Below are 26,297 nucleotides of genomic sequence, written 5' to 3'. Positions count from 1 at the left end.
CATGTCTGAGTTGAAATCGAACGCGTAGTCGCATCCCATAGGGATTGATCAACGCCGTAGGGCTTTATCCTTTACCCCATACCAGATACTTGCGGAACTCGCACAGTCCGTTTACGAAACTGTTCGTACGGAGTTCCATGCGATACTTGTACACCTGTTCAGGAACCCATGAACTTCGACAGGTCCTAAACAGCTGCAGACAATCCTGAGCGCTGTGTTTTGATGTGTTATCTCAAAACGAAGTCAGTAACCACCTCTCAGCAATTTTGTCAGTACTCATCCACTCATTCAAGGACTAACCCATCAAGAAGAAGAAATAGCACGCGGAACTCTGAATTCCCTCACCATAGGTACTACCACCATTCCACCCGAAACGTAAAATAGCTAGTTTTCATGAAAACTTAAGTTATTAACGAACTAAAACACAACACATTGGCCTCGGTTTCAACGCACACCCACAAGAAAAGCCGTCAGATCATGTGTTGTGAACACAACGAACACGAGCCACAGTACCCTCGTAGGTGCTGAACACTGCGGTCCTGAGACGATGCATCGTAATCGCCTGAATGAAGTTGCCGCCGACGTATAACTCAATGGCCTGATGCTTTGAAGGGGTCTCGTATGCGGTTCCAAAACCTGTGATGATGTCTGGATGTGCTGCTGATGCGTTAACTCTGGATATCAAGTCAGTTTCGAAGTCTTAGGGCGTCTTATAGCATGTTGTTCCCGTAAATCCACTACGTTTTGAGGACTGAGGACGACGGATCGGCGGACATTCATGTGGAGCAAAATCTGGCTAGTCGGAGTGCTATAAATTCACATTCACCGGTATTTCATTGCTAATGTGTAATTATTCGTGAAATCGATAGTTGTTCGTGTTTGCTGTTCTCGTGTGGACGCTGTTTTCTATGCAGCTTTATCGAATAGTTCAGGTTGGAACCGTTCCTGCTAAATTTATTCCCAAGTATATTATAAGGAAACCGAATGAAGTTGCGAAGAAAGTTGTTCTCAAGAGATTTCCCGTTGCCCAAAGTATGTTTTGTTTTTTACGAATCAATAGTTGTCAATCACTTTATTTATTTATTTATTCATTTATTTTGGAATCATTTCTCTCTGATGGAAAAAGAACTGAGGAACATTTTGTGAGATAAAGTGTAGCGGAGGCACATTTCTAAGAGTAAATAACTAAATCAGTCGTGTAGCGAAGACCCAAGCATTAATTTTAGAGTATCTATGACATGAAAGTTAAAGTTACTAAGAAAAAAAAAAAAGAAAAAAAGGAAGGTAAAGTTTTCAGAAATAAGAGCCCGGTTGAGTGTCTTTCACCCACTTCATTTTCCTCCATTCTGTGTTGTGGTGATGGGCAGAATAATAAATTACTGCATTGTAACATTCTTTTCTACGCGCTACGCTTCTCTCATAAATTTTGTAAATTTTAACAGGAATGTAAACATAAGCAATATGTAAATAAACGACAGAGACACTATTTTCCTGCTTAATTTGGATCCGTTTGCTTGTTGACACAGAAATTTGATCAAAAACTATGACTTTATTTCGGTACATTTTCCTGTAAGAAGCAGTTTAAGGATACGTTCTAAACTTTGTAGCTCTGCTAGTTTCTTTTTGTTTTTGTTTGTGGCGCCAGTTCTTAATATTTTTGATACCCTTTATCTGTCTGATCTGTTATTTTTTTTTTCAAACCGACGATTAAAAATTCTGCGTAACCCCTCTGAATGGAAGTGTTATTATTTTAATACTATTTGGTTGTCGTGTCATTGTTTCATTTTAGTGTACACACAAATATTCCTTAACACAAATTCTGAAAAAAAGCTCAGATTTTTTGTTCTATTGAACAAGATTTGATTTTAAAAAAATCAGCGTTACTCTTTCTTACTCCTTAAAAATCCGACGATTGTTTTGTTTTCCTGGTTCTTGTCTGGAGCTAGTTTTCTACTTTGGAAACAACGTGAGATATTACCTCATTCTGTTCTTAATTTATCCTTTTTTTTCTTTCTCATATTTCCGCTTTATTTTATTATCATTACCGATTTCAGACCATCCTGTGGCACCTAAGCTTGAGTGCAAAGATGTAGAGGGTGCAGCGATGCCAAGTGATGGGTTTTTTCTACCACAGAATGCAGGCGTTCTCAGTGTCGTCGATAAACCAGAAGGTGACTAATGATTTTCAGTACTATCATTAATATCATCAATATGACGTGGTGTTTAATAATTTATATGCAGTTTTTTCTAGTGGTCTTTTGTTTAACTGACCAAACTTTGGTCCTAGAATTAGTTAATTTCGAATCTCTGCAGTTTGTGATTTTTATGCGACTTCGCAAAAAGAACGTTGACGTTTACATGACAAAATTTCTTTTTTTTTTCCGAAATGTTTCGCAACTCTTGCATAGATGCGATAGTCGGAGCGGGTGCTCTGACCCCCATCACTACTGAACGGTTGGGGAAAGGACCTCCTTCATTTTTAAACGGTTGGCGAAATTACCCCCCTCACTTTTGGACGACTATCGAAAGGACCCCCTTCACTCGAGCTGCACCTCATGAGCTGAACCCCCTTCATCTCAGGAGGGTCCGGCTTCTCCCTATCGCACCTATGACCTCTTGCTTGTAAATGATTGGTTACACCCATATTCGAATATTATATGAATATTAGTTTTTTTTTTTTAGATGGCACGGCGAGATTCTGGCAGACTCCCAGTGGTAAGCTGATAAAATTGGAGCCTCGGTCGGGTGGAAATGCTGCTGAAGGAACGCGCAACTCTGTGCCTGGAGTTATCACATACTCCCGTCCAAAACTTATTAGATTGCCAAACGGGAAATTGGCTAGGATAGCGAGAAGGGTAGGTGCAGTACTTTGCGGCTTCCAACTGAAAATAGTTCGAAAACCTGAGCAAAACAATGCCGAATCATTTTGTAAATGAAAGTAAATAGTCGTTCCAGACGAATCTAAGTTTTAACAACTAATTAACCATTGCAATCTGCAGTTAAACTAATTCTCCACTTTTTTAAAATCGAAAACTTCAGATCTTTTTAGAGAATTCCTACATCTCTCATACATCCTCCTACAGCTCTCCGGTCGGATAAGTTACCTGTAAGCATAAAACAATTTATCACTGGTAAAGAACAGATGGATGGTCCTTCAGCAACCGCTGCAGTAACATCATCAGGTATTCTTTGTGATTTCGAGCAATTTTGTGATACTTCTCGAGTATCTCTTCAATTTTTGTTTCATCTCATCTTAATCCTTCGTTTTTCTGTTCACTGAGATCGTCTAGGTCCTATTGATGTGTCTACACTGATGGGAAATGATTCTTCCAATGATGGATCATCCCTTTTCGAAGTACGAAAGGAAGAGTCCGCTCCTATCATTAAAACGGAGCCTATGGACGAGGAAGAAATGCTTAACGACCGACAACACTTCGTGACATCTGCAGTGCCACCTTCCACTTCGCAACCATCGCTTGCAGCAGCTCTCAACGATCTTTCAACTGCCTCTCCACAAGTGGTATGAGCGCTGGATTTTGCCTCACCTTATCGTTTCTTATAAAAGATTTCTAGAACGATTTGGTCAGGATTGTCGACGAGCCATTATTCAATCCTAATCGTTCAAACTGCCCATTGGAATGCTGCAAAGTCTGCAGAACAGTGCTCCCTGGAATGAAAAAGTTAGTTGCATCACATATTCCTCGTTTCTTCTGTTCGATGGTTCCTTGTGATTCAGACATCTACTTTCTGTTGAAGCACGGTTGGGAAATTTAGTGGAAACAGTCCAGAATCTGATCATCCACATCAATCCGGTACATATATTTTTCCATGTTTGTTTAAATGGTATAAGGTGCCAGTTTTACAGAAGGATAGAGAAGCGGCCGAAGCTGCGAAAAAGAGCGAGGCTTATTCCCTTGGAAGTTCGGATAACATACAGAGGCGCCTTCCTCCTGGGTTTCCGACAATCCGTACGTCTTCTGTATCTTGTTTTCTAGACGTAATTTCCACAAATTACATGTATAAGACATTGCAACAAAAAGCGGGACCGTGGAACCCAATTAATCGAACCTTCAAAATTTTACCATAGTATACTTCTTCTCCTACAGTACAGTCAGAAATTCGCAATTTCTATGCCGCGTCCCATTGAGCTGAGTTATTGATCATTGATTGAGTTATAGATTATCATTTGTGTGCGGTTAAAGGGTACTGCGTCGAACTCAACCGTTTACGTCCTATTGCGTAATAAATGAGATTGTATTGACTGGGAATTTTGAATTTGAAAAGAATTTGAAAAGAAAATTTAAAAGGCAGCGCTAACATTTTCTTCTTCTACTCAGACCTGGACATCTAGAAATTGTCTCAATCATCTTGCACATTGCAGCACTTGGCATCGGCACTCCCATGTTTTTTATTTCTACTTTTTCCATCACAGGATTGATAAATGCGAATACTGGTAAGAAAGTCGAGGACACAAGACCTAATCAACTGGTAGTGCCGATCAAATCTGAGGTCCAGGAGGGAAATGGTGGTGAAAGTTCTCAAGGAACTCAAGGAACTCCACGCCCAAATGTGATGAAAATCGTTCGCACCGTTCCATCGTCAGCGACGCCGCAAAGCAGTGCACCATCAACTACGACCCAACGTTATGTTGTTGGTGGAACTCGGTTTATTGTCGCGGATCGAGCGAAAGCTTCACGAACGGTGTGTTTTTTTTCTCTATTTTCACGTTTCCTGTAAGTTTGCGTAACGTTTTGGAATAATTACGGAACGATTATTTTCTCTTTTGCGCATGTCACGTGCACGAGTGTAAAAAAGTTATTACAATTACAGTACAATACATTACAATTATCTCCTTATTTCAAAACTTTGGCTCAAAGCGTCGGGCTATACCTGTCTGTTGATTCTTGTGTGGATTACCATTATCATAAGTTTTCACTCCATAAATTTAGGTGTACGCAACTAATCGGGAATCTGTTAAAGCTACATGTGAGGCTAACGCGCCTTCTAGTGCTCAGAAAACAGATGCGAATTCCGATTAAAGCGTTAAGACCTCGGTTGTGAACGTGAGTATCTTCTCCATTATTATGAGTGTCTTTCGTATTGATATTAAAAACTTTTCCAGTGATTTGTACCATTTGTAATGAGGTGTGTCTTATAAATAATCGAAGATTATCCCGCTCTCAGCAAGCTCTGCGCATTTGTGAGTCACCCTAGTCATTTCATTCCTTCATCGAACATCTAATATTTGTTTCAGATTTCTTCTCAGCTCTTCCCTAAAGTTTTTCTCTGAGCAGGCTGCCTATTTGCTTCGGAAACCCCCAGTTGTTTGGCTGCTATTGAATATTGTGTGAAAAAGAAGAATGAAAAAGTTAAGGAAGGACTACTGTCGTATGTGTGCATTAAAGGATATCATCAATGGAAAAAAATTCTTTCAACATTGCTTGTAACTACGCCTACAAGAGGCTGTGTAGTTTGTAAATGTGCCTGAATCTCGTCCAATTCCTTTTTTTTCTGTTCTATGGTAGCAAGTTGTAAACAGTTTTTAAAGTAGCTGTTTGTTTTTTTTCAACCTTATAGTGTTTTCGAGTTGTGCATTAATACAATTGTTATCTCTTATATGTCGGGTTGATATCACGTTTGTCAATTGTGAATTTTATCTTTTCAATCCCATGAGCACTTTCATCGTTAACTAAATTTTACATCTTGGATAAATCTGTTGTATATTTGACTTTAGTTCTCTTGTTAATCGAAGTCGTTAACATCGACAATCTATTTTAACTTTTTGGCGGTGGGACCTTTGCTAAACTCCGCAGTTCTATTTGAGTCAGATAAGGTTAGACCACGAGTACACGTGTTTCTGCAATTGCATCACAAGTCATTAGGTCATTTCGAACCTGCTGTGGTGGAGGTAGTTTTCATAATTGGCTCATTCGAACTCTTTCATCCCTCAACACTACCTCATTCGTCTTTAGCGTTAAGTTATCTAGTTTCGTGTGGTTAAAACTGTTCATTTGCTCGATAATTAGGGGAACCTGAAGGAAATTAATGTTCGGAGAAAAGAACGGGAACGTTGGTGTTGTTGTTGAAGAATAATCGTGTGAGCAAGTTATGCAGAAATATTTGGCTCGATTTCCTAGACAATTTTCTACATTAACAGTTTTGTATTGAAAATTATCACTGCGATGGATTACTGTGCAAATAACAAAAAAAAAGGCCATCGTTTCTTTCAGGATGCTACCAGGTTTTGGTTTTCCAATTTTAAATGTTAATCCAGGGTTAGTAGCTGGTCAACAAATTCTGCTTAATGCTAATGCATTACAGAGAGGTTTGTTTGAAGGTACTTTACCATGACAAAATTCTTTCCGTGATGAATTCAAAGTGTTTGGATTATTACAGTCATGGTCTCAACCGCTAGCCCTTTGGTAAGCGTACCGCTTCCCACTGCTGCTCCTGTTAGCGGGCGACCGACACCGATGTTGGTGCCACCTGGAATGGCCGGAGAGGAGGTTAACAGTGAAAGCCCCCAAACACACACTGCTACCACACAATCACAGGTACTTTTTTTCTGCGCAAAATGATGAAATCCAGTCCATGTTCAATCTTTAAAGGAATGTCCTTGGACGAAACACGAAACCAGTGAAGGTCGTGTCTACTATTATAACAAAATCACAAAAGAATCATCATGGAATAAACCTGATGAATTGAAAACTCCACAAGAACGTCAGGAGGTATGTTGAACGTATTTTGGATTTTTTTACAGCAGACTTTTTTTGAAGCATTTACTATTTACTTTAGCGATCTACACCAACAACATCTTCTTCCTCATCTTCTAACGTTATATGGAAGGAGTATAAAACGCCTGAAGGTCGAGCGTACTATTACAACACGGTCACCAAAGAAACCACTTGGACGAAGCCCGAAGCTCTGAACACACCAGCTGCGACTACAGAGAGTGCGTTATATCTGTTTTAGTTTAACGTTTCCTAGTATGTTTTGAAATGCAGCGTGAGTAATGTTTGATCTGCTTCTAGCTGCTAAGCCCACCACCGAAGAAGTGAAGAAGGAAAAAACTGAAGAGACGAAAGAGGAAAGTGAAATGGAAAAAGCCATGAAGGCTACGCTTGCATCGATGACCGTGCCTTTACCGGCAGAAACTAGTGTTCCTACTCCTGAGCAAGCGGTCTGCTTTGATTTGTTTGAAACTTTTTCTACTTTTATGTAAAAGAGAGTATCATATTCACGAGTGCTGTCCACATTCTGTAGGTGGAGGTGCTAGCTGCAGACGACAACGAACAGGACCTCAAAAAACGCCAAGCTGAAAGATTCCGTGATTTATTGAGGGACAAATACAATGAAGGTTGGTTGTTTGTAGTGAACATTGTAAGCAATATGGGTACTACTATGCCCATACTTAAATTTTGAAATTGTACGTCTATCATTTAATCTTATAGCTAGAAACAGTTGAGAATGTTTGTAAATGCAACTTTTTATATTCCTTGTCCTTATAACGTTTGAGAATGAATCGAATGTCACTTATTGCAGAAAAACGGTTACAGTATCATTACTATTTTCTTACTTAGCATAGTGGAAATTCTATTTGTTTGTACCTGCATGCGGGCTTAAACTGTGATCTATCTACTAGTCACTGCTGTCGCCCTTCATTTTGCTCGGCTTTACTTTCCAGTATATTAACTCAGTCATTGAAACCTTCACAAACCTATAACAGTAACCTTCGACCTGAGTAAACTTCACCAGAGAACTCGTTAATTCTCGTTAATATTTCACGAGTGTAAAGAACATGGTTAGAAAGAGTTATTTGAAGGCGAAAGTACAGTATTAAAAACAGTTTTATACCACAGAATGTCGTTTTTCCAGGAAAAATCACGTCTACTTGTAATTGGGAACATGCAGTGAAGCATATTCAAAGTGATCCACGTTTCCGTATCCTTACAAAGGTAGGTGTGTTTATGAGTGTTTTACTGTTAGCATCACGTATTACACATTTTTAAGGTGTCTGAGAAAAAACAGCTGTTCAATGCTTGGAAAGTGCAACGACAGAAAGAAGAAAGGGTAAATTGCTATGCTATTTTGCTCTGATTTTCGCACTTTTCGAATAACTTTTTATATTTCGTAGGATGAGAAACGACTGGCAATAAAAAAAGCGAAAGAGGATTTGGAAAAGTGGCTACAGGACCATCCTAAAATGAAGCCTGGCTTGAAATACATGAGGGCACGTGAAATTTTCAACAAAGAGCCAGTTTGGCAAGCAGTGCATGAAGATGATCGACAAGACATATTCCGCGAGGCTTTGGTGAGTTATTCAAATTGAGAAGGCACGAGGCACCTATTTATGTCTATTTAGTTAGCCGTATTTATGTATCCCTGCTTTTTCCGAGGTATTTCCTCTCACGCTACAAGTTTTCTGTTTTCTTTCAGTCCTATGTAACAAAAAGGGACGCAGATTTGAATAGAGAGACTAGAAAGCGTAACATCAAGGCTTTGGCAGAAATCTTAGAAAGCATGGACCAAATCACATACAAGACTACATGGGCGCAAGCTCAGCGGTTGTTGATAGAGAATCCACAGTTCGCAGACGACACTACACTACAGAGTGAGTTCTGTGAAGGTTTTCCATTCAATTTCACTCCAATTACTTTAATAGGCATGGACAAGGAAGACGCACTCATAGTTTTTGAGGAGCATATACGCCAGGCTGAGAAAGAGCATGCTGAGATCAAGGAAGCGGAGGTAGGTATAAGATTGACTTTCATAATGAATGAAACAATCGATTTATCTATGAACTTACTGTAGGGATTCCAAAAACTCGAAAATGTGGCGGCAGTGTGGGTTTAAATTTGTTCGAAGCAATGTCTTATGCTTACACTTTTGATGAATGTCTTTGATCCCTTTGCCTAATCCAACATTACAACGCCGGACGTGTAAATTTCGGATATTTGATTTGTTTTCTTTTTCAGGAACGTAGGATAAAAAGACAGGAGCGGAAGGTTCGTGAAGATTTCCAAAGGTTTCTTCAAGAATTACATAAGAAAGGTATGTCTGCTTCAGTCTAATTGTGGTAATTGTGTCTGACTCTCCATTCTCATTAACGAAATTTTCTGTTAGGCGAACTGACATCGATGTCACTTTGGTCTTCACTTTATCCCGTAATTTCATCTGATCCACGTTTTGATGCGATGCTCACACAAGACGGTACTCTTGTTCATTAATTAATTTGCCTGCTCAACTGTCTGATCTGAGATTCCGGTTATAGGCTCTACACCTCTTGATCTGTTCAAGTTTTATGTAGAGGAGTTGAAAGAACAGTACGGACAGGATAGACGTGTGATCAAAGATATACTGAACGATCAAAAGAAAGTTGTTCAGGTGTGTTGGCTGAGCTCAGGTGCAGGTGCAATGACAATCTAACAACAATACATTTAGGTGGATACAACCTTTGAAGAATTTTCTAAATGGGTGACATCTGCTGAGAAAGGGCTTCTTGTTGACCACGGGAACATGAAGCTATGCTACAATTCGTTGGTTGAGAAGGTTAATCAATTGATAACCCATTCATACAGCTACAGTACAGCTAATTCCTATCATCTTCTAAATGTATGGATGTCGTTCTTAGGCAGAATCAAAAGAAAGAGAAGCTGAGCGTGAGGAAGCGAGGAAGAAACGACGGCAGGAGAGCGAGTTTCGCCATCTCCTCCGCGCGCAACAGCCTGTTGTCGACGCAAACACCGAATGGTCAGCAGTACGCGGAAAAATCGAGAAAGAAAAAGCATTCCTTGTGGTGAGTAGTGGGGCTGATAGATTTTCAGTTCACCTGTTAATTAATTTAATTACCTGTTTTATCTACATCTTAATAATTCACCGCCATTAATTACTCCTAGAAAAACGAATTCGATAAATTCGCTTCCTTTTGTAGATTGAATCTGAAGAGCTGCGCATGAAGTACTTTGAGGAATACAAACGTTCCTTAAGTGAGGCTTGCACTCACCATCATTCACTATCCAAGAAAAAGAAGAAGGATAAGAAGAAGAAGGGACGAAGAAGCGATGTTAGTTCTTGTTTTTTTTCTTTTGAGACAAATTTGTATCTCATTCTTTGTTTTCAGAAGGAATCGGACAGCGAAAGTGAACCAAAAGAAAAGAGAAAGCGAAAGAAACACTCAAAAGACGACAAGGATAGCGATGACGAGAAAGGTAGATCTATCTCTCTGTAGAACAAAGAATTATCTAACACATTACAGAACGATCTCGAAAATCTCGCAAACGCAGGCGATCACGAACCCGCTCAAGTTCGCGAAGTGAAGACGATAAGAAGCGAAGGGTACGATTCATGCGTCAATTGTGTTCCTCTAGAGTGATGTTTTGTATTTCCAGGATGTTTCCGACTCTGATTAATATTGCAAGTTACGAAACTGTTCAGTGCAACTCCGGATGGGACTTTTGTTTTGTGGTATTGTGTGTAGCGGATCTCGTTTAACGTCTGAATATTACTTTTGTTTTTTTTTTTCTGTGCTTTCATCCAGAGGTGAAAATAAAGTTGTGGTTGTTCTTTGCGCTGTACAGCATATTAGCTTGTGAAATGCACAATATTATACTTCTTCGATGTTTTTTGGACTTTTTTTTGTGTGCACGAATTTCATAGAAAATTTTTCTGCTTACAGATGTCTAAAACATCTAAAACTGGTTTGTTGGAACCAAGAAAGGTAAGCACGCAACTTATAAGAGGACTTATAAAAGAACTTCACTACGTAACCATAAGACCACTGATGAGTGAAAATTCTGTGAAAGCTGAGTCTGTGTAGGACATATTATTTTACTGCTTTAATGGATCTAACTAACGTGTACGATACGTAATTCAAATTCCAAATTTCAAATCAATGAATTATGCTTTACTATGGTTTATATTTAACTGTTAAGATGAGCGCAGAACTCTTCTCGCTGACATATGGGGCGCTCGTCACCGAAATGTTGAGAGACTACGAGGACCCGAAACAAGTCAACATGCGATTAGATAAGGTAAGCACATGCATTGAAGATATCCATGGAAATCCTCATTTATATTCCTTTTTTTCGTCAAGATCGGTTTTAATATGGGCACGAGGTTGGCTGATGATTTTCTCGCTAAAAATGCTCATGTGCCGAAATGTACTGATTGTCGACAAATAGCAGATGTGTTGTCAAAGAATGCTATCCCTACATATCTAGGTAAGATTTATTACGCACTTTTATTTGCTAGAAGTAAATATTTTATGCAGCACTAATTATGACAGCAAATTTCATCATAAAGTTACCTTCTGACCTAGTAATACATAAGCAACCTTGTAGATTGAGTTGCCTCAACTGTTTCTTTTCGTCGAAATTGGTTTTACGTACTTGTGCAAAACCCTTACTAACTGTAGTTATTTTTTCTCCGTTATTTATAGAAGAAGAGGTTTTATTTTCAGGTGTGCCTGCAACTGTATCAAACTGGGGCGGTGGTGACCGCGAATTCTCCTTAATTATCGAAAATAATCCGTTGACAGAGCTTGTTGAGGTCCCTGCCTCCCTATCAACTTTGAACTATTCTCAAATAATAGCTGGAGCGATCCGAGGTGGATTGGAGGCTCTTCACTTCAAAGTATTGGTTACAATCCATATTACAATAATTTTACCGATTCGTACACGAAGTACTTTTAGGTGTATTCCAGTGTCATAGAAAATCCCACAAATACCGAGATCAAGATTAAATTTGAACAAATTTTGAGAGATAACCTACCTGCCGGTGAGGAGGACTAAAGAGATTTGATGTGCATAATGTGTAATTGCTTCGCGCATTCCTTATTCTCTACACGTGTAATAAATGTTATATTTTCTTGTAATGTATCAAATCAACATCAATATCTACTGATTTTTTCTTGTGGAACTTGTAGGTGGCAGGGAGATTCCATCGCAGCTGGGCTACGCATCTTGCCTAAAACAAAGGTTCACGAGTTACTTACTCACTGTGAACAAAGATATCATCAAAATTTACATCTGCATCATCCCATTTATTTGCTGTTTTAAGTATATGATCTCTTGTAGAAGATTTATGCAGAGAAAAAAGGCTGCCGCCCGGACGTAAAATCTCGAGACCAGCCCTGACAAAACGTATATCCATACCTGCAACAAGCAATAAAATTATGCATTTGAAAAGTATGAGAGGAAGTGGAGACGAAACCTGCGTTATTCTTAGTTCCAAATGGTGGATTCATTATAACAACATCGAAATCGCTACGAAATCCATCGGGGATTTCGAGCGCATCGGTTCTTACTAGATCACACCTACAATGTACAGTGATTGTCTACTTTTTACATAGTTTGTGGAATGAGCCGAAACCTACCTATCATCAATTTCTAAATCCTCCAGATTTTCTTTGCATATTGAAAGTGCGCAATTGTCCAGGTCAAAACCTGAAAAATAATATGAAATATATGCAAAAATAAGAGCGCTTTACTGATTTTAAGATTTCAAAGATACTAGCAACAGTTTTCAAGAGCAGAAGAGTTGGCTCGAGCCACCAGGAAGCTTTGAAGGATGTTATCCTAACTATGGAACTGTTCCTCATGAGTCCAATTCTCCAGCTGTCATACAGTTGGAGAATTTTTTTTTTCAAAGAAGACAAACAAGAACTCAAATCGACAATTCCTGAGTGTAACTTTTAGTGGAAACTTCTTTTTGAATGATAGAATTCGAATAGATAATCAAAGGAGCGAAGTATAACCTTAGTTAGTTTGAATAAGTCTTAAATTGGGAGAGTTGAAGATTCAAAGTTGAAGAAAGAAACGAAGCGAAAAGAATCTCAGAAGACGACCAAATATGAAAGTTATGGAATAGAAAACAATCAGTTTGTTTTACATAACGTGCGATCAGCATCGCTGTGATCAGATCAGAATTTATTCGTTCAATTTTTTAAAGTTTCTAAAGTTCCTGGCGTTAATCAATGCGCTTAGGATGCGCCCCCACGTCCACTTCAATTCAGAATCGTGTGAAGTGTGCGAATGTGTAACTGGCCTCGTTCAATATCAAGTTTAATAAAAATTCAAGTACCCACCTACCTACAACGGCTGCTGGCTCGTGCGCAAGTGCAACTGTTGACATCAACATTCCACAACCGCAGCCGAGATCAGCAACAAATCGTCCGTCAAGTCCGACCAGCCGATCAATAGAATCCACAATAGCTACTTAACGAAACAAAGCAATTTCTAGAAGATCTCTTCAGGACAAAACTGCAACCACTGCTCTTACTAGCTAGCTCAGGAGAGGTCTCGTATTGTTCGAGTTTGATGTCTGGATTCTCGAAACCGCGCAATTCTGACAACATCCATTCCAATCGTTTCGGTTTCATCCTAGAATGTGACTTGGGAATGAATTCATGTGAGAAGAAAATCTCAGGAGAAAAAATGAGATGAGTTGCGAAGTAAAAAAGACGAAGAAATTCCGAATAACAATAAAGAATGTGGCGTTTGAGTGTTTCTCCGCAGGTGCGCAATTTTAAAGCGTCCATGTGCGCTTGCAGACTTTTAGAATTTAACTAACACAGACTATTAAAAATTAAATATTAGTTGTTATACATCACTAACACAGTTAAAAAATTTTTCGCGCAACAAACATGAAGGAATAGATTCCTCTAACATTCCAATTTCATCGTGAGAATACATCAAAATCAAGTATAGCTGCTCAAAAGATGGAATTTCTATGGTCCATGAGAAGTAAGAACCAACGAGAAACAAGAGAACAGTTTAAAATCCTACAACAAAGTTTCGAAAGGGCTGTCGTCGACAATATCTTCATCACTATAAACTGGTTCATGCATAAATTCCAGCTCCACTTCGTCTCCTTCTTCTTCTTCTTCTTCGGAATCTGACCAAATATGTCGAGCACCTTAACAAATTCTTCAACATTTTTCTTTCCTCAGAACATTAAACCACAAATATTAGCGCTTTCAAAGAAATCGAGCTTTATTTAGTTCAGCGGATGGATCAATAGCGTACCATGTACAAGTGATACCGCAGCACGCAAAGGTGGGGTGTGAATTTGGGTCCATCCAGGATCAACCCAAATATGGCACAACTTTTAGCCTTGTGTATGTATCCCTGTATCCATGTCTTCTATATGTATGTGTATGTATGAAAATGTGCATGTATGTGGTGAAGAGCTTAAGGATTGATCGTTCAATCACTTATCACTTCAATCCGTAGAGAATCTTTTTAAATAATGATTGTTAATTAGTTTTTAACCATTAATTCCATACTTTGGTCAAGTCATTTCATTCATGAGAGAAAAAAAGAAAGTGAAGGGAAGATTTACGAGTTCGCCAATCCGAGGCGACTAGCAGTCCAGAATCGAGAAATATCGTAGGGTGAAAACGACATGAAACGACTCGGCGCCGTTCCGCAGGCGGCTGCGAAGCCGCATCGTGGAGCGGGAGGAGGTTAGGATCGACGGGGGACTCCCACTAGCACCATGCAACGCGTTGCGGTTCGCGATGGTCCCGTGTCGATCCTAACCGCTGCGCTCCACCGCGTCGCTTCCAGCGCAGCCACTTACGCAACTGCACCGCGTGCTTCATTTCATTTCTGCTCTACTAATCATCGGCACATGACATTGACATAAATAAATAGACATAAATGATTAGTAGAGTCAAAACATTAATACCTTGCTAGTATTATTAATATCTACTAATACTAATAATATTAATATCTTATCACTCACTATATTGTGTCTAAAACATTTACGGAAGATAATCCTGTTAGGTGTCTTAAATGTTTACTTTTTTGAAATCTTTTGCGCTCTAATACGACACAGGCGAGCTTTTCAAAGTCTAACACTTCCTCGAGCAAAGCACAAATCCTAAGTTCTTTCGGGAAATTTCACACAAATTCTAAGTTTGCCCATGGTCTCAACTCCTATCGAGTGTCCTTTAGGGAGAGAAAGAGGAGAAAAAGTAAGAGGACCAAGCTCGGTGGAAACGACCAACACAAGAAAGGAGAGTTACAAGAGCACTCATCAAGATTATAGATGATATTTCGATCACTATTTTATCTTTGTAATTGCATTATTCATATAAGAACCATTTTGCTATATTATGACAATTCAAGTCTGTTTATCAAAGCACAGAATTTACAAATATAATGTATTCGTTGTGAGAACATGAATAGAAACGACCTACAGGATGTGCTATCATAGTCTCCCTTTAGTTTTTTGTATTTGTTCATGACGCGATTCCACCAAAACATCCCATATGCGATGATCGAAGATCGGCTTTCTACCGCGTCCTACTGTAAACTATTTTATAGATGAACTGTGAATACAGTAGTGAAAATAGAAATTAGCCGATGGGGGAAGGATCGATAGCTTTGAAATGGAATAAAAATTGAATTGAATGGAACGGCGTCACTAGGAATAGCTGAATGCGGAGCTCAGATGGACGCGTTTGACATCGATACGAAATCAATCAATTCGAATGGATTATGGGGACTAAATTGCGACGACAAGCGCTTCGCTATAGCTACGCCTTTGAATAGAAATTTGCTCTGAGAAATGTACACGTTTGGAAGTGATGGTGTGCACCATCTTGGTAGTGAGTTATGAGTTAACACCTGTACCTTTTAAAAACAATGTTGATGGAAAGTTGGGTATTAGCTTCTTTTTCGGATCCAGAGCTAAGAATAATTTACTTTGAGGAAGAAATGTTGTGTATAAATGGATCAAAAGCACGTCAACCCCATACGGTGACCTAAACGGACGTATTCGAAGCGGCGCGGTAGAGCTGGCGCTTGGGATCGAGGTGGGACCATCACTACCTCCAACTACAGTAATGAGATTCGAGGGCAGACGCCTAGGCAACAGCACCAAGCTTCAGCTGTTTTTTTTTTAACGCGACCATAACCACGCAAAAATCCCCGATGACGACTACTGGTTCGGAGGAAGAGGAAAAGTTTGCATTAATCGAAATCTACGTGTCGTGCTAATGCGAAATTGGGTCATGTGTAAGTGTGGATTTATTTTTCCCTCATTAAATGAACCAATAATTGCCATCGGGCATTTTTGTGTATGTGTATTTTTGTTTATAGTCAGGTTAAAACGACATGAAACATAGCGTAGATGCGTAAGCGGTTGCGCTCGAGGCGGCGTTTACACAATTGTGCCGTGCTTCATGTTGTTTTGACCCTTCTACAGAAAGGAGTTGAGGTCGAGGATCAAGATGTTAAGGATAGTAATAACATTGAGAATGTATACGACACTATGTTGTTAATGTTACCACTAAGATGACTGAATTAAAAGCATACTGTAGCACGAAGTTTTGATGCCACCTCCCAAAGAACTTCCATAGGTTCCACGTCTTGGTTACGATAGTATTGCACTCCGCTCTGTTTTTTTAGGCAGTAGCAGTACAGTAGCAGTTTGCGCGTTGTAACTACCGTTTAATTCCGCGTTTGGAGGGAAGATCGACAGCAACTACTTGTAACATAATCACCTGCGTGCAATTGGAAACAAGTTCATCTCTAACCGAACGCAATACGCGCACAATACGATTACGCAATAGTACACCACAAATCAATTTGTGTTGATCGGACACGACACCTTTTTCACAAAGCAACCGTTTCCCAATAATCAGAAAGGTTTGGAGTCAAAACCACCTGTAAACCTCTCGAAAGATTTTGCAGCGTTGGAAGGATGATGGATGCGATTAGACTCGGCTTATTCAAGAATTCAAACTAATTTGCTCTTTGCATTTCTAGCATCGCTACACTTTACAGCGAAGATTTTATCGTTTCGCGAACATTTCTCGTTGAGATGGCAAGGAATCAAAGTTTGTGGATTTTTTGAAGGAGTTGTCACGAAGCCACGAATAGAATTTGTTAGTTTTATTTTCTGTCTTCTAGCCTTTTTTCTCCCTTCGCTTATCTGATTTCCCGTTTCTTTTTTTCTTTTCTTTTGTCGTATCGTTTGAAACATGATAATAATGTGGTGAGTTGATTGTTTGAGACTATATTTGCTATAGTTCAGGCAACTATTTCTGAGATGAATCATAGCGGCTGAAGAATTCCTTTTTGTTTGATAAAACAGTCTCCGTTCCGCACTCCACATCACACAACATTCCTGAGGGTGCGTGTATGTGTGCGTGTGTGTGTGCTGAAATCGAATCGATCGAAACGTTCCCATCACAACGGCTATTTTATACGTTAGTGTCGTTTGTAGTAGTCGTCGTCGTCCTCGTCGTACTATAAACGTCCGTATTATAGACGTATTTTTTCGAAGATTCAATCAGTTTTTTCCACTTTTTTTCAAATTAGGTGACTTGATGTCCATGTTGGTTGGCATCCACACGTAGCCAGCTGCTCCAACAGCTTTCACAAGGTCGAGCGCACGTCGTACATCGACCTCGGGTGGACGAGTTGCTGCTGTCGAATGATTGCTAATTTCGCCCCACTTTACTGCTGAGGTTGTGTTTTGCGTGTTTTGAATTCTTTCGATCATAATTCTCCTCGATTCTATGCCTATATAGTGGTCTGATTGTTGAGGGTCACCGCGCTCGATTACTGAATATTTCTCAAAATTTCTATGGTTTCAAAGATTATAATGATGATGTTCACTTTTCATTAACTTTTCCTTATTTTCTTAATTGAAATGAGGTAGATTTTGGACTTTGAAAGGTCTTTTATAAAGATAGATGGAGAATTTCCGCTACTTTTCAAATTAGCTTAATCTCTTGAAGTAGCCCTGTTTAGATTTGTTAAACGTTTCAAATAATACAAGTATTCATAGCCGTAGTTCCGAATTCTGTCCCAGAAAATATTATATTTTGTTTTAGTTTTGATAAATTTCAATGTGGAACCGCTATTACCTTTGTGCCGAGAAATTTCATTGATTTATGAGTTTTTTTTCTGTTTCGAAATGGTTTTTGGTTTCATTAAACTCCCTTTTTATTCTGCTCCATAGTTTTCTCAGACTGAACACATTTCACATTTGCAGCAGATGGACGAGTTGAAAAGCTTAGTTCTTTTTTTTTTAGTATAGTTTCATCTGAGTTCTGAAAACGCTTTGAGTTGTACTGTTTTGGATTATTTTCGAAAGCGAAAATAAAACGAACAATTCCGGGGTGTAATGCAGTTACATTTCTTTTCTCTTTCACACTTTTTGTCAAATAAATGTCATTTATCTTCTTATCGTTGTATGTGCTATCAGTTGACTATACAATACGTGTTGTACTGGATAATTTTTGGTATTTCACTTGACAACAACTCGTTTGTATAGTCCTTAGCTCATTTGTTATCTAGTAAAACCTAAGACGACTAAGGGTTTTACGATTCAAATCTTTTTATACGCACATATACATCATTATTTGCTGAATTTTCTTCGCTCAATTACACTTTTCAGGAGTCCTTTTTATTTATGTAAGCGATCGAGTAATTGTTAAATTATGGGGCTTTTCCCGTTCCTCGCGCGTGGTTCGGGGAAGGTTGTCCACGCGAAAGTAACTACTATGGATGCTGACCTGGATCGAATTGTTATAGAAGTTTGTTTCTTGTTCAAATTCCTACTCACATTTCATTTTATTTTGTTTTTTTTTTGCTTGTTACATTGATTGGTAATGCGTTTTGGCGGGACAGTGTGAGTAGGAGAATGTTCTTTGCACAGAAGTACCATAAATGTTATTTCTTGGTTAGTTTGTGGGCGAAATCACTATCACATGTCTTTGTGAATTGCATCTGTGTTATGTAGATTGAGATTTTACTTCATGATAAAGAAGAACACCTTGATAGTAGTTCCCTTTTTTTCTCAAATACGTAGCCTTAGTAACGACTTTGATGGTAGGAGATAAAAATACCACATAGTTTGAATAATCGTGAAGTTACTGAACACGAAATAGTTGAAGTTTCCGTTGAAAACGCTTGTTAATTATAATTAGTTTTCGTACTTCTTTAATCGAGTTACCCTTATAACTTCATTCGCTCATGCTGTAAGTCCAATCCTGTAATACATATTGGGAGGTTCTCTTGCATGTAAGAGTACGATATCTATTTGTTTTTCTTAGTTATTGAGAAAGTACAGTAATAAACGGACTGAGGAAATATAATCTCAGAGGAATCCCACCTCAAAAACGACTATTTTGGTGCTAGCACTTAGTAGAATTAGTCTCAGCTGCACTTCTATTTCGTTCACTCAGAAATATAACAATAATGAGCAAAATGCTGTCAAAATCTCTTAAATGCAACGCGCTTCAGCGAGCTGTAATTGGAATGAAGGCACATCGTATTTAAAATTCAGCGTTTACACACATATTATCCATATACACATACACATACACATATTCGTTCATTCTTCCACTAAATTCGAAACAGGAATTGACGAACTAAGTTCGAGATATGAGATGACGAGTCAGAAATTGAAAACACCAAAAAACATTCACGGAAACGGAATTTGGTGCCGCATTCGGCTCAATTATAACGTCTGCGTTGCTGTGATGAAATCCTATTTCCCACTTCAGGTAGAAATTAACTAGCGAATGAAATCACTGAACGAAATTGGGATCATATGATTTTGTGATAGGTTTACACACTATATACCTTTGTTGTTAACGCTATTGGCCACCATTGAGCCATTTGTTACATTTGTATGATAGAACTTCTTCATTGGAAATTATAGTACATGATTTCATTCACTGCTGTGCTAAAAATGTTCTAAAGATTAATTTATGCTGAAATATGAAATATGCCCAGTTAATTGGGTGAAGTAGAGTTGTTAGGCACAATTTACTTCGACGATGCCTGGGAAATGAGCAAAAAAACCTGACTTTCTTAGTTAGATCATTTTTGGGCTCTGAAGTAACGCTGTTATTCCTAACTTCATTACTTCTAGACAAGCTGGACAGGTCGTCATCTGTTCGATGCAGTTTGTCGTATTATTGGCCTCCGTGAGGTCTGGTTTTTTGGTCTGCAATTCACCAATAAGAAGGGGTTGCCCTGCTGGCTACAAATGGACAGGGAGGTAAACATTCTTTTTTTCTTACTTTGAAGGTCCTCTATTCTTTTGTTTTGCAAATTTGGACACTTATACCTTTTTTTCTTTACTCTTCACAACTTCTGCAGACATTCACTTTGACATTTTTCTTTTCATCGACTGTTGCATCACACTAAGGTTGTCTTCTTTGTGGAAATTATATAACAAGGACGAAAATGTTCATTGTTTCATTTTTCTACTTCCAACTGCTTACGTGTGCTGTAATTTGCAGATTCGTAAACAAGATGTACCTAGAGGAGAGGACGGATGCATGCAGTTTCTATTCTTAGTAAAGTTCTATCCAGAAGATGTCGAAGACGAACTCATTCAGGCGAGGCTTTCCATATTTTAGTCCATGTTTTTCCTCATGAGACTCAAATCGCACGGCTTTTATCACTTTTTTTTTGATAAGCTATCTTAAACTGTATTTTTAGGATCTCACAAGGCATCTGTTCTTTTTACAAATAAAACAAGCCATTTTATCCATGGATCTTTACTGTTCTCCGGAGGCATCCGTACTCCTTGCGAGCTTTGCCGTACAAGCTATTGTAAGCATATCAAATCGTTTTAAATTTCTTCATTGCAGCAGGGTTTTTAGACTTGTTTTAAGCAAATCTTTTCTAGAATGGTGACTGTACAGACGATATAGGACCGTTAGATTTGGATAAATTGTTGCCGAAAAGCGTCATTGAACAGTACGACATGAGTGCTGATATGTGGCGCGAGCGGATAAAGCGGTGGTGGATCAATAATCATGGACAGACGAGGTGACCCGATTGTTTTCTGAATTAGATGCTTCTTATCAACGATATGGTCTTTTTTATCGTTCAAATGTTGAGGTTCTGGAAAGAAACAATCCATTCTTTTGAGATTACAAAACTATTGTTTTTTTAGTTTCATTCAAATTATTATAATATATATATATATATTCATATTATATTCATATTCATGTTTGGGAGAACTCGAACTTGAGTAAAGGTCAAGAATTTGGGAGCGATTTGTTTCTCTGTTATTTAAGAAAGCATTTCTCTCACCAATGTAATGTTTTCCATCTCCTCATTTCTTTTTTCCTTTATCTTTCTCTTGAAGACGAACTCTTAATGCAGTGTTATTTCACTGTCTATCAGCGAAGAAGCATGCATAATCTTCATTTCGCGAATAATTTCTGTATCGAAGAAGTCTCCTATTAGCTTGGAAGTGTTTTTGATGGATTTATTATACCACATCCATACAAATCATCAGAAAAAAATTGGGTGTGCATACCAACGCAAATGCGTTTTTGTTAGAGTACATCAGAAAACTGTTAAATGTCCCTGAATATTCTGAAAGAAAATTTTTAGAGTGAAAATGATATCAATTGATCCATAAGTTGTTTTCAAGGGAAGACGCTGAAATGGAGTATCTTCGTGTCGCTCAAGATCTCGAGATGTATGGAATCCTCTACTATCCAATTTGCGTACGTTTAATCATGCTTGAGACTTTTTCTATTCAATTGTAGGTTATTTTCCGGAAATTTGCCTTTTTTAACCAAAATTCTTCAATGGAGTTGTTTTAGAATAAAAAAGAAACAGATCTGCATCTTGGTATCTCAGCTCAAGGTCTTGGAATTTACAAAGGTTCAAATCGTATTACTCCAAGGCCGTTCTTTTCTTGGAGCGAAATTAAAAACATCTCTTTTAAGAATAAAAAGGTAGGTTTATGGTTTTTCACTCTGATTCTGTACCAGTGCCCTACCTCTTCTTCAGTTTCACATGAAAACGGTGGACAAGTCGACTATATCATTTCGTGCTCAAGAAAGGACAATAAATCCATCGATTCTTGACCTATGTATAGGGACGCACAACTTGTATCTGAGGAGGCGGCAGCCAGACACATTAGAGGTTGGCTTTTCGTTTTTTTCTACATAGGTGCACCTTAATTATTCCTCTCTCCATCCATCTGCTTTTCCACTATGAAAATTGTCGAGAAGATTTTGTGGGAAGCCTTAATCAGTGGGATTTAGGTGCAGCAAATGAAAGCGCTTGCGAAAGAGGATCGAGCCCGGAGACAGGTACTTCATTTTATGAGTTTTTCTTACTTGAATCGTAGGTAAAGTTTACTACAGTAATGTGTTTGAACTGTTGTCCATCCTTACTTTTCGTATTGAACGTAAACAAGGCTCCTATTGCTCGTTCAAGAAAAACTTTGGTAATTGGAGCAAAATAAGCGACTTTCCCTGTTTTTTTTAGTTCCCAAGTCAGTAGAAGTTGAAAAAAAAAACTCGGATCATTCTTATTCAGGACTCCAACCTCATTTGCGTAATCATTGCTAGTGAATCCGTTGAAATTTCCATAGAGTGTTTATCTTTTCCGATTTGTTTTATAGCAAGAAGCTGCTCGATTAGCACGAGAACGTGAGGAGCGGATCCAAGTAGAAAATGAGCGAAATCAGCTGAAAGCAGAAATCGAGAAAATCGCAGAGCAATTGGCACAGGCTAAGGTTGGTTGCTTTGTGGTATTGAGCTTCTAATTTCCTTACCGATACTATGAATTATAAGAAATATTGTTGGTTGGTTTTGAATTAAAGTTAAATTACTTTTCTGGTCGTTGGAAATACCTCGAATCCGCCTATCTGTTGTAATTGTTTTAAGTGCATTTTAGTGTCCTTTATCTTTGAATTGTAGAAGGCTACATTTTGTTACTTTGTTAATATTTGCTCAGTATTTTCTCTCTAGTGGTCTGCTAGTTGTTGGACTGATGAATCTCGAAAATGTAGCAGGTCACTTGTATAGGGGTAAAGCGAGGGTTTTTGTGACAAATTCTAAGGAAATTGTAGTTTTATCTCCGCGTCCTGCATGTATTCTGGTAACTTCTGTCAAAGAAGCATTTCAGAAGTACCAAAAAGACATATGCTTATTTCTAGCTCTAGATAAATCAGTTCTTCGTATCGGACGGTTTGGTTTTTTGTTTTCTGTTTTTGTTTGCGTCCAGTTCTCCTGTAGTGAATTAAAACCAGAACTTTATAGGAAGCGGCTCGAAAAACAGAAGAGACAGCCGAGTTGTTGGCGGAAAAAGCTCGAGCAAGTGAGCAGGAGACATTGTTGTTGACAAAAAGGGTCAGTGAAGCGGAGGCGGAATGTCATAGGTTGCAGATGAACCATGTCAAGGTGAGTTGCGGTTGAGGGGACTTTCCTTCCCAGCAGAATTGAGAAATTTCGCAGTTTTGAGCGTTCATTAATGCTCTTGCTCCATTCTACATTGCACACAGCTTAAAAACGAGGTTATTCTAGTCAGAGGAAGCTCTTATGAGAATGGAGAGGAAAGCACGGGAAGCGGAGCTCTATGCGCAAAGGATATCAATGTCTCTTGCCGATGTCAATTCCAAACCTCATTACGCGAGTCACGCTCTTATCACCGAGCCTACGGTGCGCAATTTTTTTTTCTCTGTTAAATATGTCAGTAAAATAACTACTTTCTTCCAGATGTGGCCTATATCAAATCTGGCGTTGCAAGGAACACTCTCGCATCATCAGCTCATGATCTCTGGTGGATCACAAGACGGTGATCGATCAACGATCGCTGAAAGGCAACAGATGCATCAAGTGCAACATCCAAGTGTTCCACCTCCCGCAGCACCGATGTACAGGGGATTGCCGCAGAATATGGCTCAGGTTAGCCTATTTATCTTATTATTTATTATATCTATTTATGTTATTATCTTGTACGTCAATGAGTTCGCAAGATAAAAAGACGAAAACACGTCTAACAGTGATTTTTGCACCCTGAAATTCCCTTTCACCACATCAGATTCTCCTTCAGATGATGCATGCCCCGCCTCCTCCTGATCCGTCTGTGAATCAACGGTTAGAGTTCCACAATCTACGTAGCGAACTGGAAAAGTCGAGGTACGTTTCCCTCCGATTTGAATCAATCTTTGAAGAGTCATCAGAGTTAAACGCACCCTGAGATTTTCACAATAAATGATTGTGAAAGAAAAAAAAAGAGTGAGAAGAGGAGAACGAGGACAAGAGCATTCGATGATAGCAAATAAACTTGAAAAAACAAAATACAAGTTCTACAAAGACGAGAACACTACCTCTGGTATTATATGTCCATTTGCCCCACAAGTTTCTGCAGAATTATAATCCAATTTTCCTATTTCCCGTGCTTTCTTTGTTTATCTAAAACATGGAAAGGATACATGCGGGGAAATTGCCAATTTTCTCTCCTTTATTCTTTCCGGGTGGGGGAATTCGAGTCTCATCACCACGCTTGTCATATTCATTCATCATCACGAAAGTCATATTTCATCTTTCAGGGAGGCCAATATTATTTTTTAAACAGCAAAATATTACACTAGATTTCCTTCATGTCTTAATTTTTGTTCTAGGCACGACTTTTCCGAGAAAGCACGATTATTCAAGGAACGACTTAACGATTTTCGAAATGAGATAGATGCATTGAAGAGGGAGGACAGGCAAACAGAGCACGACGTGATCCATGCACACAATGTGCACAATGGTTTTGATAAGTTTACTACTCTTAGAATGGTAAGTTGATAATTTAAATATTTTCCTCTACCTACTTCTTTAAAGCTGGATGCTTGTATCCTTTCAAATTCCGTTTCCAATTTTATTTCGTGTAGAAATTCTAGTTTTTTTTTCTGGATATTTTATCGTAAGAAATAGAACAGTTATGAATTTTTGAATGTCGATACACTACAAGCTCTCCCTGTTATCGAAGCACCTCTTATCTTCACCTAGTGCTGTACTTTCTTTTTGTCTGAATAGTGCATATAAACATGAACAATTTTTTGTAGATTTTTTTTTGCATTTACTTTTTTGAATGGTAAAAACTGGAATTCGAATAGCTTTTGTCTCATATAAATTACAATCAGCTTCGAATATGTAGGACTTGCTGTTGGTCTGGTACTCGAATGTAGAAAATTGAAAAATTGGATTCTTATAGCATAAGTCAAAAAGCGCCAGTTCGCTAGAATCGTTCTATGAACTCGAATCCTGGTACTAAACGGTAAGTTTTAGCAATGCTGTGAGTGTTTGGATTGCAAGACATAAACAAGGTTCCATGTAGTTCTGATGCAAACCTTATGCTTTTGCTCCCCGTGGTCTCAATATAATTGTGTAAATATACTCAAACGACAGGGCGATCCTTTTGAGTACAGTATTTTCCATCACTTCTGTTTAAAGGCACCACCCCACGAATTTGACGTGGCATGGATTTCCAGAGGCCAAAGATTATACGGGGGCGTAGATTGCGAAAACGGGTGGGATTACGCTCATCTCTCCCTGCATCAATATAAACAACAACTTTCGGGATGTGGTTCCTTACGACGTCCTCTATTGCAACGCGCCACCCTTACGCCCCGCCCCCGCCTGCGATTCGTCGAAAATCCATTCGGACGCTCCGATGGGCAATTCATTTCATTTCACGAATCGCAAACGTGCTGACATTGGTGAGAAAACATAGAACTAGTGACTTCTATGGTGTTGTTGATTCTATTCATCATGGAACCTTGTCGCTGTCCGAAATATGATGAAATGCCGTGAAAAAGTTGTGTTATTGTAACAATATGTGTGGTATGATTTGTTCTCATTTATTTTTGCACTATTTATTATTTTAGTCCATGTTCAGCTACTTTTAATTGGGATCATTTTGAAGCATGGAGTGTTTTTTTTACTCGGTTTTTGTCTGTAGTTTTAATCCGATATGATATTTAAGTACTCTTACAAATGCGTAGGGCCAAAGTATCATGGCTTACGTTTTTTTTAAAGGTAAGATTAGTAAACCTCTCTATTTATTTTTATTTTTCAGAGTTCACGTGGTGCTCCAAAACAACGAGTTGAAGTGTTTGAAGGACTATGAATGCGATGATATTTTCAATTTTTTTTTATAACCATCCACTTACTCATTGATTTTCAGAACATTCTTTAATGCTTTTTAACATTCGCCTTAGCTCAGTTCAGATTTCTTTCACATAGAAAGAATTGGTAAGTGATTTTAGATGATAGTCTTCTCACTGTGGTTGTATATATTGGCTTTCAACTGTGATGCTTTTATTTTAAACGTAGGTAGCTTTTATTCCTTGTACGCATTGTTTATATCGTTTTTTTTTGTTGAATTTCTTTCATCGACTTACAACCTTCTTATGTTTTTTTTGAAAGTTGCTTTTACGAGGGTTGTTAAAGCTTTGAAGTGTGAAGGTGTCATTTTTTGCGTTGGTCTGCAACAAAATAACGACGATATCTATGAGAAGCTGTTTTT

At 38.6% G+C, this 26,297-nt stretch overlaps 5 protein-coding genes across 7 annotated transcripts; 4 read left to right on the top strand and 1 right to left on the bottom strand.

Annotated features, from left to right (window-relative positions):
- Window positions 1-641: 641 nt before the first annotated feature.
- Window positions 642-5,277, top strand: RB195_008334 (uncharacterized protein; the record flags this gene model as incomplete). Its single annotated transcript, XM_013441594.2, has 15 exons — window positions 642-685; window positions 750-828; window positions 933-1,032; window positions 2,055-2,171; window positions 2,683-2,855; window positions 3,050-3,182; window positions 3,291-3,520; window positions 3,574-3,680; window positions 3,737-3,812; window positions 3,866-3,968; window positions 4,433-4,701; window positions 4,950-4,986; window positions 5,049-5,063; window positions 5,123-5,200; window positions 5,255-5,277. The coding sequence occupies 15 exons, from the start codon at window positions 642-644 to the stop codon at window positions 5,275-5,277; spliced, it is 1,584 nt and encodes a 527-aa protein (XP_013297048.2).
- Window positions 5,278-6,231: 954 nt separating this feature from the next.
- On the top strand, window positions 6,232-10,409 carry RB195_008333 (uncharacterized protein; the record flags this gene model as incomplete). Of its 2 annotated transcripts, none has more annotated exons than XM_064194773.1 (20): window positions 6,232-6,325; window positions 6,397-6,554; window positions 6,609-6,728; window positions 6,796-6,952; window positions 7,032-7,180; window positions 7,264-7,357; window positions 7,876-7,955; window positions 8,011-8,070; window positions 8,135-8,311; window positions 8,437-8,611; window positions 8,663-8,748; window positions 8,976-9,051; window positions 9,124-9,210; window positions 9,272-9,384; window positions 9,442-9,549; window positions 9,632-9,796; window positions 9,932-10,063; window positions 10,121-10,208; window positions 10,256-10,335; window positions 10,389-10,409. In XM_064194773.1, the coding sequence occupies 20 exons, from the start codon at window positions 6,232-6,234 to the stop codon at window positions 10,407-10,409; spliced, it is 2,220 nt and encodes a 739-aa protein (XP_064045917.1). The 2 variants fall into 2 exon arrangements, with proteins under 2 accessions (XP_064045917.1, XP_064045918.1); XM_064194772.1 differs by having other exon boundaries at window positions 6,232-6,337.
- A 266-nt stretch (window positions 10,410-10,675) lies between these two features.
- On the top strand, window positions 10,676-11,789 carry RB195_008332 (uncharacterized protein; the record flags this gene model as incomplete). The annotated part of the gene is made up of 5 exons (XM_064194771.1): window positions 10,676-10,717; window positions 10,932-11,030; window positions 11,093-11,219; window positions 11,459-11,631; window positions 11,691-11,789. The coding sequence occupies 5 exons, from the start codon at window positions 10,676-10,678 to the stop codon at window positions 11,787-11,789; spliced, it is 540 nt and encodes a 179-aa protein (XP_064045916.1).
- Window positions 11,790-11,856: 67 nt separating this feature from the next.
- RB195_008331 (uncharacterized protein) lies at window positions 11,857-15,269 on the bottom strand (the record flags this gene model as incomplete). 2 transcript variants are annotated; one of them, XM_013441590.2, is made up of 8 exons in its annotated part: window positions 11,857-11,964; window positions 12,025-12,152; window positions 12,211-12,314; window positions 12,374-12,443; window positions 13,089-13,214; window positions 13,279-13,379; window positions 13,785-13,914; window positions 15,203-15,269. In XM_013441590.2, 8 exons carry the CDS (start codon window positions 15,267-15,269, stop codon window positions 11,857-11,859), a joined length of 834 nt encoding a protein of 277 aa, XP_013297044.2. The 2 variants fall into 2 exon arrangements, with proteins under 2 accessions (XP_013297044.2, XP_064045915.1); XM_064194770.1 differs by having other exon boundaries at window positions 15,203-15,248.
- A 3,188-nt stretch (window positions 15,270-18,457) lies between these two features.
- On the top strand, window positions 18,458-25,898 carry RB195_008330 (uncharacterized protein; the record flags this gene model as incomplete). Its single annotated transcript, XM_064194769.1, has 16 exons — window positions 18,458-18,553; window positions 19,897-20,025; window positions 20,270-20,368; window positions 20,472-20,585; window positions 20,662-20,804; window positions 21,418-21,493; window positions 21,593-21,727; window positions 21,783-21,917; window positions 22,040-22,087; window positions 22,402-22,515; window positions 23,042-23,182; window positions 23,306-23,440; window positions 23,498-23,686; window positions 23,835-23,920; window positions 24,406-24,565; window positions 25,848-25,898. 16 exons carry the CDS (start codon window positions 18,458-18,460, stop codon window positions 25,896-25,898), a joined length of 1,851 nt encoding a protein of 616 aa, XP_064045914.1.
- Between the last annotated feature and the right edge of the window lie 399 nt (window positions 25,899-26,297).

The sequence above is a fragment of the Necator americanus genome, chromosome III (assembly GCF_031761385.1).
Source record: "Necator americanus strain Aroian chromosome III, whole genome shotgun sequence".
NCBI classification, from domain to species: Eukaryota; Metazoa; Nematoda; class Chromadorea; order Rhabditida; family Ancylostomatidae; genus Necator; species Necator americanus.
The sequence above is the reverse complement of the archived record's forward strand: the minus strand, read 5'-3'. Positions and strand labels throughout refer to the sequence as shown.